Source organism: Dufourea novaeangliae, unplaced genomic scaffold (assembly GCF_001272555.1).
Source record: "Dufourea novaeangliae isolate 0120121106 unplaced genomic scaffold, ASM127255v1 scaffold246, whole genome shotgun sequence".
Lineage (NCBI taxonomy): Eukaryota > Metazoa > Arthropoda > Insecta > Hymenoptera > Halictidae > Dufourea > Dufourea novaeangliae.
In genome coordinates this window covers 1,418,238-1,432,437 of record NW_015374139.1, presented here as the reverse complement: position 1 = coordinate 1,432,437, position 14,200 = coordinate 1,418,238, and the positions used below count along the sequence as shown (strand labels likewise).

Sequence of the window (14,200 nt, the reverse complement as noted above, 5' to 3'; positions counted from 1 at the left end):
ATCTATACAGGTACGTAAGACATAGTATTTTCATAATTTAGATTAGATGCAAAGTAATTTTCATATGAAGCATAATTTCTTAAAACGATTTCTTCAGAAGTTTCTAAGTGTTTAATATTTAGTATGAACTGACTTGATCAGGTTACTTCAATGAATTGAGGAAGCGACATGTAATTATTTGTTGTAAAAAAATTATACCAATTGGTTAGTAGCTTGTGACGTTTGCCGTAGATGGCGCCATAGGCTTATTCGACCTTTTTTTCCCATTATGTTAAACAAAATTTTAATTTTAATGGATGATTACACATCAAATAATTGTTAATGTATAGTATCATCGATTTAAAGTGTTTCGAAGAATAATCCAACAACATTGCAAATAAAACTGTAAAGACGTCGTTTACCATTGAATAATATGACACAAGAAAGAGCTCTCATTTCGGGTGATAATTCTCGGTTAGCGATGCTGGTCTAGTTCAGTCTAGTCCATGTTTAGCCGACAGCTATTTTAACCGTCAGTTTCCTTCAGTTTGGATAATTGTTACCAATCAAGAAACGCCCGATAAGATTCAAGTTCAGAAAGAACCGTATCCGGTGCCATACACCGGCAACAGCGAATAAGAAGTCCGATTAAAGGAATTAGGGTGGATCACGTGACAGTAGGGTCCAATTGGTGAGATCGGTTCGATAAGCCGCACGACCGAGAGACCAATCACACACATTAGACTTTGTACTTCGTTCGAAACACACGTGCAGTAGAGAAAAGCGGCTCGGCGCTCGGCTCAGTGTGCTCCGAACTGTTAGTGTGCTGCCTCGTAAAAAAGGGACGAACGTCGTTTAGGGGCGACTTTCTAAGAAGTGTGCGCGTGTGTTACTGCGGGATTAGGACGTGCCGGGTGATCCGGTAGCTGTACGAACATTCTTATAGAATTGTCAGAGGGAAATGACACTGGGCGCACAAATCGAGGCTTCTGCAGAGAACGGGAGTCTGAAAATCTCGCTGCTGAACGGCGACGAGGATCGAACGGGTACTGGTTAGTACACGGTGATTTTCTAATCTACGGTTCTTCGATTACCCTGTTCTCTTCGATATCGAACGGTACCGTTGGTAACGTTATGTAATGGTTCGGGTGTCGTCAGGTTACCGAGTTCCCCGTAGCACTTTAACGTGTGCTTTAATGATGCCGCCTCGGCCAAAAGCCGGGCCGTCGGTGTTATGTAACGCGCGAATTGCGCGAATCTCTATGTACCGCGGGGTCATGTGAGCCACGAGTCTCGGAAGTGGGAAGCTAGCAGAAGACGCGATTCTTTTCCCAGCAGACGAATTCTCATCATCCGGTGCAATTATTGCAGACGACTCGCTTATTTCGCGACAATGTGGCCGTTCGTTTTTGATGTAGTTACACAAGAACGCGTGAACCTGTCGTTGTCGTCGTTGTCGTCGTTGTCGTCGTCGTCGTCGTCGTCGTCGTCGTCGTCGTCGTCGTCGTCGTCGTCGTCGTCGTTTGAGGCATGCCTTGTTCTATCAAGACGCATCAAATCAATGCGCGATTCCCGTCCACGTTTCTTTAACCGCTATTTTACGCATATATTTTACTCACTCTCGTGACACTCGTATGGGATTCACTTACGAGGAAATTAATTTTGTCGAAGCACGTGATTAGTTTCTCCGTGGATGATGAAACCATGCTTACCTGTCCTGTTTTACTTGTTTCCATACACGATTCGATTTCAACTGGCCGTGAGTTTCAAAATCTTATCGGAGTATAAATATTCAGTCAGTAAGTATATGTATGTACTATTACTTACTATTGCAGCGTGTGTTCCCTTTTCTTGTATTGTTTTGTTTAAAGATGTATCGTTTTGATAAGTCGAATTCTTTGTTGGGGGATAATGATCGTAACGGTGTTTAAATAGTAGGTACTTGTCCGCTTGTGTTATCGGTGTGTTGTAATTCGACGTGATATTTATGTATTTTTACATTTTTGTGCAGACCAATAATTTATGCAGACAAGAGTTGGATATAAACATATTGTCTCTGTAAATAATTGTGCTAGTAAGAGAAGGTCGCAAATAATCGAGTGCTGTATAGACACAGATCGGTGCAAAATATTGGGACCGATTTGCCAAACACAATACCTAGAATATTAGGTTACTGTATCATAATTTTTTTTTTGTTAATCATTGAAGACTAAATATTCATTTACATGTGTAGTGGCTTTAAACATTAAAACTTCGTTGGTAAAGAAGAAAATGAGGTCTAATAGCTTTTATACTTTAATCAATCAAATCCGCAGTTTGATTACGTTATGGAGCATCAAATATATCTGAATATGTCAGATCACGAAGAACATTCTGTTTGTAATAAGAATCGTGACAATTATAGATTGCACAACAGCGTCTTTGTATTTTTTTCTTTTCTTTGTGTGTATAAAAGATCACAGTTTGTGACCGGGGGTCCACACGTTTAGCTCGTTTTTCAATGCCAACGGTCGACGAAAGGCAAACGTCTCAATTTGAAAAGGAATTACATAGTGATTTCCAAGGGATACTGGTGTTATTCATGAATGTCATTTGACACTAGGCCCATGTAGTTTCGTTGATCTGTTTGTTTTTTCGAGCTCCTTTTTCCAGCAAAAAAGAGGCTGGGAAAAGCACGTGCATGTTAATGACCTCGCGCGCATAGGCGTAGAGTTACGAAGAAATTAACAACGAACAGTTAATAATATTTAATACCAGTTAAGCAGTAGGTACGGAAAGTATTTATTTTCATAACGGAATTTCCTGTTGCGCAGTGAAAATCTGTCCAATGATAATACAGTAATTGCCTAATTTGTATTGTTCTTAGTAATTCGTTTTGTTCTTCTAGTGATTCTTAAAATATACTTTTTGGGTAATTGGAAGTATTCAAGTATTTACAATAACCGTACAGACAAAGATGACGAAAGGTATAGAGTATAGAGTATACAGTATAGGGAGTTACGTTTAAATGCTCGTGGAACAGTGGTGTTTTACATTACAAATGGTCACGTGTTTCGAAAGAACAATAGTGAATTGCTAAGATTATCGGATAGCAGGGGTTATCGGTCTTCTTTCTGCCGTTGTTGTCCGTTCCCTTGCGTCTTAGTTCGACATCGATACAATAAGACGATATGTAGGTACTTACATAGTCCGTTATAGAGTATCGCACGGTTTTCAAGATAGACTGTTTAAATTACATACTCCATCTCTCTCCTTAGCTAAATTTTTGCAATTTTAATTTCTTTACTGTGGCATACATATATGTATACACAGAGCGACGAATCCAGGCGAAGGACGCGAAACAGATACATACATTTTCTCCTTGCGATTTCTTGTAACATTACAAAACTATTTATTGCATCTCCCATTTCGATGTCGAATAATATTCGATTTACTAAACAGTAATCGATTTATTAAACAGTATTGTCTGTGTTCGTCGTCGCGTTTCGAAGATTACTTGCGTTTGATTCGTCTGTCGAGTGCATTCATCGTTCCAAGTGGTTCACTTATCAACTTATTCGCACGTGGCCGTATTATGAATGATGCCGAAAGCTGGCAAGCACTCGGGGATCGAAGCCCCCGACTACGCGACACCGGCAACGAAAGCAAATAATTATTATCGTTTGTATATCGTCACCATACCCGCGAATGAATTGGAATGAATGAATCACCAGTGTCGAATTCAAGATTGGTTAGGTCGGTTAGGCGATTCAAACGTTTTCCGTGATACTAGTACTTCGCGCGTCACCTGCAAGATCGCGCTCTTGTCATTACACAACATTATTCAACCGATAAAAGAGCGAACACGTCTCTCTGTGTATGTCCCCTAGTGGTCAGAATCCAAACACCTCAACTCAACTGTTGACCAATCTAAAGAACACCATCCACAATTTTTTCACCGTTTGATCCTTATTTATTGTAGAGCTTTCCCCTATTAGATATTTCTAATTCTCGTTAACGTTCTGCAGCATGATTCGAATTTCAAATCTAAGGAGAAATCGTGAAGAAAGATAACAGATCCAAAACGATTTTCTGTTTGTCTTTTTTTTGACGTGATCTTATCTTCGGTTTCCTCTCTCGATTTTCCTTTTTATCTTTTCTTCCCTGATAAGTAAAATATCGAGAAAAAAAGTAGAGCAGATTCAAAATGAAATAGTAAAATGTTATACGATAACGCCGCGATAAAGCAATTGGTCCGCAAGATAAATCAGCTCAGACCGCCGTGCATTAATATACATACTTACGTAGTGTATGTACTATATGTATACATACATAATACATATGCTTCCGATGCAACCAAAGAATTATTTGCCACGATAAGGTTTCTCTTTTTACAAAGTGTAACGATAGTATCGAACTGCTTGATAAAATTCAGATTTTCACTGTCAAGGATTCCTCATTACATACAGCGACGAAATGATTTTGTATTTTATCGAACGTCGTTTGGCATACTTATTGCCTATTAGATATTCATCGAAATTGTTTATCGATTGTAACCGGAAACAAGACAATTAAGATTACCCTTGCCAAATTTATTACGTACACGGTTTCCATGAAAATTATAATTTATTATCGAGGAGTTATTTATAATATTGACATATTAAGAATAATAACAATATGTATGTACCTACATATGTGTATTATTAAATATTATAATTTTATATTTCATATTTAAATTCGTATCGAACATATATGAAATTCCTGCAGCCTATTTATAATTCGTATATTTCAACTGTTAAACACATCCAACCTCATATTTATTCACCACATTAGAAGACTACCGATAACATCCAGTTTCGCAATTCCAAAATTTTACGGGTGGCTTCTACAAATACGACGACGTAATTGACATCAATATCCGTAGTTTTCGTTGTTTTGCTGCATAATAGAGATGGAATGCGGATTTTATGCATTTATTATACATAACGAGCTTATAAAGAGATCTTTAAAATACAATAAATAACAAAGCTTTCATCGAATTTTTTATATTATTCTGAAGTCGATACGATACTTGAAAGAAGAAAGAAATTTCTACATTTGCTCTTGCCTTTATGAATTACTTTAGAAAATATAATTTTGCATAAAAATCCGCAATCGAATAACTATAATAAGGAAGTATTATCGTTTCTCTTAACTACTTAGTTACTAATGATAGAGAATAGAGTGATAGAAGAGAATCGATTATAATATACGGGCGGAGAGGTGAAAATTATTCTTAATTTTGTTTTTGAGTAAGGATGACTGGAGATATCAAGGCTTCGGAGGCGCGAATAATTTCATATGTATCAACACTACATAACAGTTTTCTACCTGAACGCCTCTTAATCGTAGGTATGTACATAGGCTCTCGGGGATCGATGCTTGTTGACAGGAAATTTATTAATAATTATTCTTTAAGTATGTATGAAAACAGAAGCTGTTACGTTACGTTACATTACGTTACATTACGTTACGTACAGTACGGGTTGCCTTAATTGGTTCACAATAATTGTAATGTGCCACTGGCGATGAAAAATTTATAAATAGGTTTTCTTGATTGTTAATCGTTCGTTCCAGAAAACTTATTAGATAATAATCATCGCCAAGTAAAATGTTAACCGTTTCACACAACGTAAGAAACAACAAGCACCGTTTGATTCTCGAGGTAACTCAGCACGGCTGATAACGGGCCGGCTGCTTGATCGTAATTAATAAAGTTACCTAGAAGCTGATGTCTACGTTACGCCCGAAATGGATGTATATCGCAAACCGTAGTATCGATAAAAATAGTACGGCATTTCGAGTACGGACTATTTACATTGCAGTTTATTTATAAGTGCATTGGTGAATGCAAGTGGTAAGCCCCCACGGATGCCCACTGCTGCCGTATCTATTCGAAAATGCACCCTCGTTTCCAGGAGCACAACTCGCGGCATCGTTTATTTATACATACATATATACATACCTACATATCTCTGACATGATGGACGAGTTCGAGGAAAAACGTTGGAACAACGTCCACTACAAAAGAAAAATATTTCTACATTTTGCCGTGTTTTTCGGCGATCGAGATGGAGGCCAAATAATTGAAACAGAAACGAATTCTGTGGGTCGTTTTCTTTGTTTAGTAAATTCATTCGAAATTTTGCAAATCGGAAATTCTTTTTGTTTATACATATTATCGTACCTATAAAAGTAGACATTCGGCCTAAAAGTATGTCACTAGTATGTCTCAAACTGTTGGTAGGTGTTCGTATTTTGCTTTTATATGTATACATATTAATCAGAATGAAAGCTGTTCGCGGATTAAAAAATGTTGGTTTATTCGTAAATCCTTTTCAGATTTGAAGCAGAACATGGAAGATACAGGAAGCACTAGCGTGTCCACGAAAAATGTTGTCGAAAAGGGGGAAGTTGAGGCCACAAAGGAGGATGGGAATGAGAAGGAGAAAGAGACAGAGAAAGACAAAGACAAAGACAAAGACAAAGACAAAGACAAGGACAAGGAAAAGGAGAATGATAAGAAGAGTGATAAAAGTGAAAAGGAAGTGGATGGAAACAAAGATAAAGATAAAGATGCTGGAAATGAGCAAGAGGTTGTTTTCATTCAAGACATGGGATTCACTGTTAAAATTGTTAGTCCAGGTGCAGAGCCTTTCGATATTCAGGTCTCCAGTATGGAATTGGTCCAGGTAATTAAAAGTTTCTTGATTGATTTCAAAGAAATCAATCGAATGTGTACAATAAATTACAGACGCAAATATTATTCCTTGTGTGTTCTTTTAGGAAATCCATCAGCTGCTGATGGATCGAGAGGACACCTGCCACCGCACTTGTTTCTCCCTTCAACTCGATGGCAATACGTTAGATAACTTTGCCGAGTTGAAGAACATCGAAGGTTTGAAGGAAGGCTCGATAATTAAGGTGGTGGAGGAGCCGTACACAATGCGAGAAGCCCGTATACACGTTCGACACGTTCGAGATTTATTGAAGTCTGTAGATCCCGCCGATGCTTACAACGGTGTCGAATGTAGCAGCTTGTCGTTCCTCAACGTGGTCACTAATGGTGACATTCTCGAAAAGAAGAAGAGCAGAGCAGATTCAGTCGATTGTACACCGCCTGATTATATTATACCTGGTTGTAAAGACAGGCCTTTATTACCTTTACAACCGCAAGCTAAGGAGCAAAAATGTCCTCCATGCTTAAAAGTATGATTCCAACGAGTTATTGTCGGTAAAAAAAGATATGCATAGTCTAGTCGTAAAATTGATTGGAAACTAGTGGTACACATGCAACGGACACTGAATAAGAAAAGAAACAAAAAATTAAAAAAACATCAGCCGCGAACGAAAGTAATTTGCCTATCAGCCTTGTCGGAACTGTCTACATTGTACTCTGTTTCAATTCGTTCGTTTTATTACAGTTTAAATGCGGTGTCAATCAGTCGGCTGTTTCAATACATAATGAAACTTGAACGTGTCTGGATGTTAATAAATATTTGTAATTTTCCTGCTAGCAAAGGAATTTCACTTAATTATCAGGCGTCTACTTTACGACCACACTATTATCATTATCATTTTCATTTACTATACAGAGAGATCTTCTGGATCGTCAACTCGGTAGTCGGATTTATTGAAATTCCTTATTGCAGGTTTTAACGACATCCGGATGGAATCCTCCACCTGGACACAGGAAGCTTCACGGTGACTTGTTATATTTGCATGTGGTAACGCTGGAGGATAAGCAGTATTATTTGACTGCCTGTGCCAGGGGGTTCTTTGTTAATCAGTCAACAAAAGAGGTGTTCAATCCAAAACCGGCGATCCCAAGCCATCTGTGTCACAGCTTAATCGAGCTACTGAACCAGCTCAGTCCAGCATTTAAACGGGGTTTCGCTGCTATGCAAAGGAGGAGAACGCAGAGGCATCCGTTTGAAAGAGTTGCCACACCTTATCAGCTGTACGCGTGGAGTGCACCGCAAATTGAACATACAATCGATGCAATACGCGCTGAAGATAGTACGTTCCATTCTGAATGTATAAATAGGATTAGTGAACGTTCAGACCTGGAAGGTCGGACGATGCAGAGCCCAATTTACATTTTCGGATAATATTTATCACTGATAAACTCGTAACGTAATTTTCGCGCAAACCTTTGTTCATCGTCTGTTGGAATTATATGTATAGAAGCAAAAAAAAAAAAAAAAAAAAAAAACCGAGATAACGGCACAAGTTTTACCCTACACCTTAAACTATAGGTTTCCACAACAATATCTTGGGTTTACAAGTATTGTATACTAGAATTACATTAAGTATTTTTTTTCTTTTTATATTACGAAACACTCTTCTGTGAAGATATTCGGTAACTACGATTCACACTGCTTTCGGTTCGTAGCTTTCTCTTCCAAGTTGGGGTACGAAGAACATATCCCCGGACAAACTAGAGACTGGAACGAGGAACTACAAACAACGAGAGAGTTACCTCGCAAAAACTTACCCGAAAGACTGCTTAGAGAACGTGCTATTTTTAAAGTATGTTAATCCTTTTTATTGTATACATATACTTGACTCTTTATATTTAACACCAAAACATATTTTTCATTTCCTGATGCAAGAGTTAATTTGACTGTTTGGGTCGATTAACTTTTCGATAATTTTATTCAGGTTCACAGTGATTTCGTCGCTGCCGCGACTCGCGGGGCAGTAGCTGTGATAGATGGTAACGTGATGGCAATAAATCCTGGAGAAGAGGCGAAAATGCAGATGTTTATTTGGAACAATATTTTCTTCTCTCTTGGATTCGACGTGAGGGATCATTATAAAGAACTGGGCGGTGACGCTGCCGCTTTTGTCGCCCCACGCAACGACTTACAAGGTGTCAGAGTGCACGCCGCTGTAGATTTGCCTGGCCTTTACACCCTTGGTACTGTTGTGATTGACTATAGGTTTGTGCAAAAGCCGTTTGTATCCGCATTCTCTCCGCATATTCTTTGTACGCGAGTGGAATATTTTCGAGTGAATTATTTCTGTACACGCATATACTTCCGTTGTTCGATGTTTCGCTTCTCTTATCGCAACTAACACCTCGACCGAACGGATATTCATTTTTCTTATGGTAATTACTCCTGTTCATCCTCTGTATAGAGGATATCGTGTCACCGCTCAGTCAATCATCCCAGGAATCTTGGAGCGTGAGCAGGAGCAATCCGTTGTTTACGGCTCTATTGATTTTGGGAAAACAGTTCTCACGCATCCGAAGTACCTTGAATTGGTAAGTTGCCTGATCAAACAACGGCGCATAGGGAGCACGACGTGAAACAGAACACATGAATCATTCTAGTAGTGAAACAGTTGCACAGTTTCAAAAGAAATACCTCATCAAAGTTATTAATTCAGGTATTTTGTTTCATGTCACTCATCTCGACCTCCGCATAATCTGGCGAATAATTATCGAAATGTTTGATTCTGTACGATGCGTTCTGCTTTACAGTTAAACAAAGCCGGTCAGCAATTGAAAATTCTTCCTCACAAAGTCATCAATGATGCCGGAGAAGAAATCGAACTTTGTAGCAGTGTCGAATGCAAGGGTATCATTGGAAATGACTCTCGACATTACGTACTCGATTTGCTGAGAACCTTCCCGCCCGATGTCAATTTCCTTAAATGTCAGTTGACATACTGTACAAATTTTTTTTTATTTTTTATTTATTTTATGACGTTTCTATCGGGTTTCTTTTAAATCTTTTAGTGGAAGGCGTAGAACTGAGCAAGGAAGCAAGAGCACTAGGTTTTCCAATTGAACATAAGCACAGACTGGCTTGTCTTCGTCAGGAATTGATGGACTCTTTCGTTGAGGCTAGATACGTTCAATTTATTAAACACGCTGCTGTTCATCTTCAACAACTGACGTCTGCTAGGAGGGTACAAAAGGAAAAGGAAACCATTACTAAGGTAAAACATTGATTATTGACGACTGTTTTAGTGGATATTACAGTGTGATTCGGGACGAACAATAAAACCGAGCTATAAGTGATTTCGTTTGGACAAATGAATAAAAATTATCAAATATATTCAGCACAGCTTGTATGTATATTTATTTTCTGTTTGTAACTCTGCAATAGATATGTTTTTATGTATACGCGTGGAAAGAAAATTGAAATTCATGCTTTGAATTTCAGGAAGGTAAGAAGGAAGAATCGAACGCCATTACAGTGGATAGCAACAAAGAAGATTCGACTCAATCGGTTATTGAAGCCGACGAAGCCAAAAAAATTGTAGAAAGTATTACCGACTCCATTACTGGAGGAGAGAAACAAGAATGTAAGTAACATCGTTAGGTACACTACTTATAAGGAGAGGTCACTCGTCTCTTTGATTCTATAGTGGAGGAAAGTACGAAAGAAATAGTACGTCGAGCGGCAGCAGCAGTTGGTAGTTTGCAAGAAGCTGAATTTGATGTCAGGTTTAATCCAGACGTATTTTCTCCGGGTGTACGACATCCGGATCCAAATGGTCCTGCGCTCAAGAAACAAAAGCAGTTGGTGCAGGACGCCGCTGACTTTTTATTGACTGTACAGATCCCAACATTTGTAAGTTTCGTTTTCAAACGATACACGCTTTTCCTGCTGCACGCCTTGTCGAGGGATATTCCAGTAAGTAGATGTTTCTTTTTATTACAGATCCGCGAATGTTTGGATCATACAGCTGCAGCGATGGACGGCAGTACATTGGTAGAGGCTTTACATGGAAGAGGTATCAATGTTCGTTATCTTGGTAAACTGGCCACTATGTTAGCCGCGGTTCCACAATTGCAATATTTTAACCGCATTGCTGTTTCGGAGCTTCTTTTGCGTTCTGCCAAACATGTCTTCACAGTTTACATGCAGGTATGCCAATTATAAATAGAACAGAATTTCATTAAGATTCCTGTGAACAAGCTATTCAATTGTTTTCGTTTCAGGGTACAGAACTAATGAGTCTTTCCGCTGCAATTAGCCATTTTTTGAATTGCTTATTGTCCTCCGCACAAATTATTCATCCGCAACAAAATCTGGAAGAGGTACGGTGAAACTAATCGGTGAATGATGATTCAAAAATAAAAGGAATTTCAGCAAGGAAAATACTTTTCTAGGTAGAAATTTATGTTATTGCTGTGGTTTCAGCTTCAGAGTAAAACTGCAAAGCGGCGCAATAAACGGAAAGGTAGAAATAATGGTCCGCAACAATCCGAGGTGGAATGGGCTTCCTTGACGCCTAAGTCACTCTGGCAACAAATCAGAGCTGATCTAAAGAGTTATTACGACTGGGAAACACCATGTCCGGAGTCGCTGGACGCCACGATAGATCATTTTCATCTACAAAAGATCTCTTTGCTACGTGGTTTCTGTATAAAGACTGGCATACAAATATTATTACGCGAATACAATTTCGAGAATAAAAACAGGGCCACATTCTTTGAGGAAGACATACTAAATATATTCCCCGTTGTGAAGCATATCAACCCTAGGGTAAATAATACAGGTGTCAAATTACACAACACTACATTCCGCGCACGTAATTTACTTCTTCGTTTTTTTTAGGCTAGCGATGCATACAACTTCTACACAACGGGTCAAAGCAAAATCCAACAAGGTTATCTGAAGGATGGTTACGAACTGATCAGCGAAGCACTAAATCTCCTGAATAACGTGTACGGTGCCATGCATCCGGAAATTGCACAGTGTCTTAGAATGCTTGCTCGATTGAATTATATAATGGGTGATCATGGCGAAGCTCTGGCCACTCAACAGAAAGCAGTACTAATGTCAGAAAGAGTTAATGGAATCGACCATCCATACACTATTACTGAATATGTAAGCATTAGATCCTGGGATTTATAATCGCACCCCAACCCAATTAGATATACAGTAATACAGTAATACAACGAGGAATTCAGTCAGTTTTTTTTTTTACGCTGGAGCAACGGTTTAAAACCTTGGTTGTTCTAATAACTATTCATCAATCGTAGAGCAGTAACAATATTCGTAACATTTTTTACTATATTTCATCTACAGATTCATCTTGCACTGTACTCTTTCGCAAATGGTCAAGTTTCTGTCTCACTGAGGTTACTGTACAGAGCACGTTACCTGGCCTTATTAGTTTACGGCGAAGATCATCCGGAAGTGGCGTTACTCGATGTAAGTGTTTCTGTACAAGTTTCTAATACATACGTATTATCATAAATCATGATTTTCCTAATTCTATCGCCATTCATTTTTCATTCAGAGCAATATTTCCTTGATACTCCATGCTGTTGGAGAATACGAACTGTCGCTTCGCTTCTTGGAGCACGCGTTGGCCTTGAATCTCCGGTACCACGGACCCCGATCCTTGAAGGTCGCTGTCTCTTATCACTTGGTCGCAAGAACGCAATCTTGCATGGGTGATTTCCGTGCAGCTCTAAACAACGAAAAAGAAACTTACGCTATATACAAGCAACAGTTGGGCGAGGACCACGAGAAAACCAAAGAGAGCAGCGATTGTTTGAGACACCTCACGCAGCAAGCGGTTGTGTTGCAGAAGAAGATGAACGAAATTTATACAGGAAAGTCAGGTGTCAGTCTGCCACCTATCCAGGTGCAGCCGCCCAGCATGGGCTCGGTACTCGACATGCTGAACGTGATCAACGGTATTTTATTTGTTCAAATCAGTCAGCAGGATATCGAGAACTTCAAAGCGGAAATAGAAAAACGCCAAAAGGAACAGACCCCTGACGGAGAAACGAAAGCTATTCAAAACGAGAACAAAAAGGAAGAAAAGGACAATAATAAGAAAGAAGAGAAGGAGAATAAGAAGAACGAAAAAGAGAGCAAGAAAGAAGAAAAAGAAAATAAGAAGATAGAGACACAGAAGGTTGAGTCGAATAAGCTGGAGGAGAACAAAAATACGTTAGAACCACTAGTTGCAGAGAGCTGAGCTCATTTCGATCCGCGAACAATGATACTTAGTAGTTTTTTTCTTTTTTTTTTCTCGGAATCCTAGTCTTTCCCAGCCCGCATCCAGTCTTCGTAAAGAGTAACGAGAGTAAGGTATACAAAATTGGGATAAAATTGCAGTGTTTACTCGATAAATGTGCCGAATATCGTTCGGTATATTGCACGTGTGCAATCTGCTGTCAGGTTCGAACATTTCGGATAGTGTGGCGATATTAACGGTATTGCGTCAAATCCTCCGGGAAACATTTTTACCTGGCTGTTCGCAATGCTCGATTTTACGCCAAGCCGCAGAATTTCTTTGACTGATTTATGACTGCATACAAGCACTGGTTCTTCACTTGTGTAAATAGTTCTAAACAGGGAAAAAAAGAAATACGTTGCCTTAACGGCGCATGCTTATCGCCGCGACTGTTCACGATTCGATTAGTTCGCGAATTTCAATGTATTACCATGAATTAGTGGCGTTTCGCGTGTTCTCTAAAGGCTCAATTAATCGTACTTCATAACAAAGGCCATTGGTATTACAGACGTTACTATTCTATTAATCGACAAAATAATCAGCGTCTGTTCCAACGTACTACACAAGTGTTGTTAATCTCAAACCAAACGCGCGAAGTACCAGGAGAATCGAACGGTAAAACGATTTCTCAAACACAAATAATGGACGTTTATTATCGTAGAATATAAGTTAATTTTTTTCTTTTTTCCTTTTTTTTTTTTTTTTTTTTTTTTTTTTTTTTTTTTTTTTTTTTTTTTTTCTTTTTTTTTTTTTTTTTTTTTGTACTTTTTCGATAGTCTATTTTATTAGTGCATATTTTGAGATCATTGTTTTGTGTCATCTAGGCATCGCTGTCATTTTCCCATTCTGGTTGCCATCAATGTTCGCTCAACAAGAGTATCGAATACGTGAGGACATGTACCATTTTTGATAATATATATTAATAGACGATTGAACTTGTTGAGTTCAGCACAAATACAAGAATACATATCTTGGATAAATTTTCGGCGACTGTAGCATTCTTAGAAAAGTTATAGTTTAAGCAATATTGAAGAACAATGAGAGAAACAGGTATCTGTATTGATTCAACAAGGACAACTTTGTTGTTCCTGTTTTTATCTGACCACGTACATCACACTAGAAGGCTATTATTCCATTTTATCATCACGAAAAAAGTTAAATCTGAAAAAAATAACAGAATTTTAAAGATTTTTTCTTCGGAGCGGAT

The 14,200-nt window shown here is 38.5% G+C and overlaps 1 protein-coding gene across 2 annotated transcripts; it reads left to right on the top strand.

Annotated features, from left to right (window-relative positions):
- The first annotated feature begins 733 nt into the window (after positions 1–733).
- LOC107191413 (clustered mitochondria protein homolog) lies at positions 734–13,597 on the top strand. Of its 2 annotated transcripts, none has more exons than XM_015580456.1 (17): positions 734–1,031; positions 6,340–6,689; positions 6,784–7,206; positions 7,650–8,016; positions 8,393–8,529; positions 8,662–8,942; positions 9,142–9,268; positions 9,488–9,662; positions 9,746–9,948; positions 10,176–10,317; positions 10,381–10,586; positions 10,677–10,883; positions 10,958–11,056; positions 11,160–11,504; positions 11,577–11,849; positions 12,051–12,176; positions 12,265–13,597. In XM_015580456.1, exons 1-17 carry the CDS (start codon positions 941–943, stop codon positions 12,952–12,954), a joined length of 4,242 nt encoding a protein of 1,413 aa, XP_015435942.1. In that variant the 5' UTR covers positions 734–940; the 3' UTR covers positions 12,955–13,597. The 2 variants fall into 2 exon arrangements, with proteins under 2 accessions (XP_015435942.1, XP_015435943.1); XM_015580457.1 differs by lacking the exon at positions 734–1,031 and adding an exon at positions 5,974–6,240.
- The last annotated feature ends 603 nt before the right edge of the window (positions 13,598–14,200 follow it).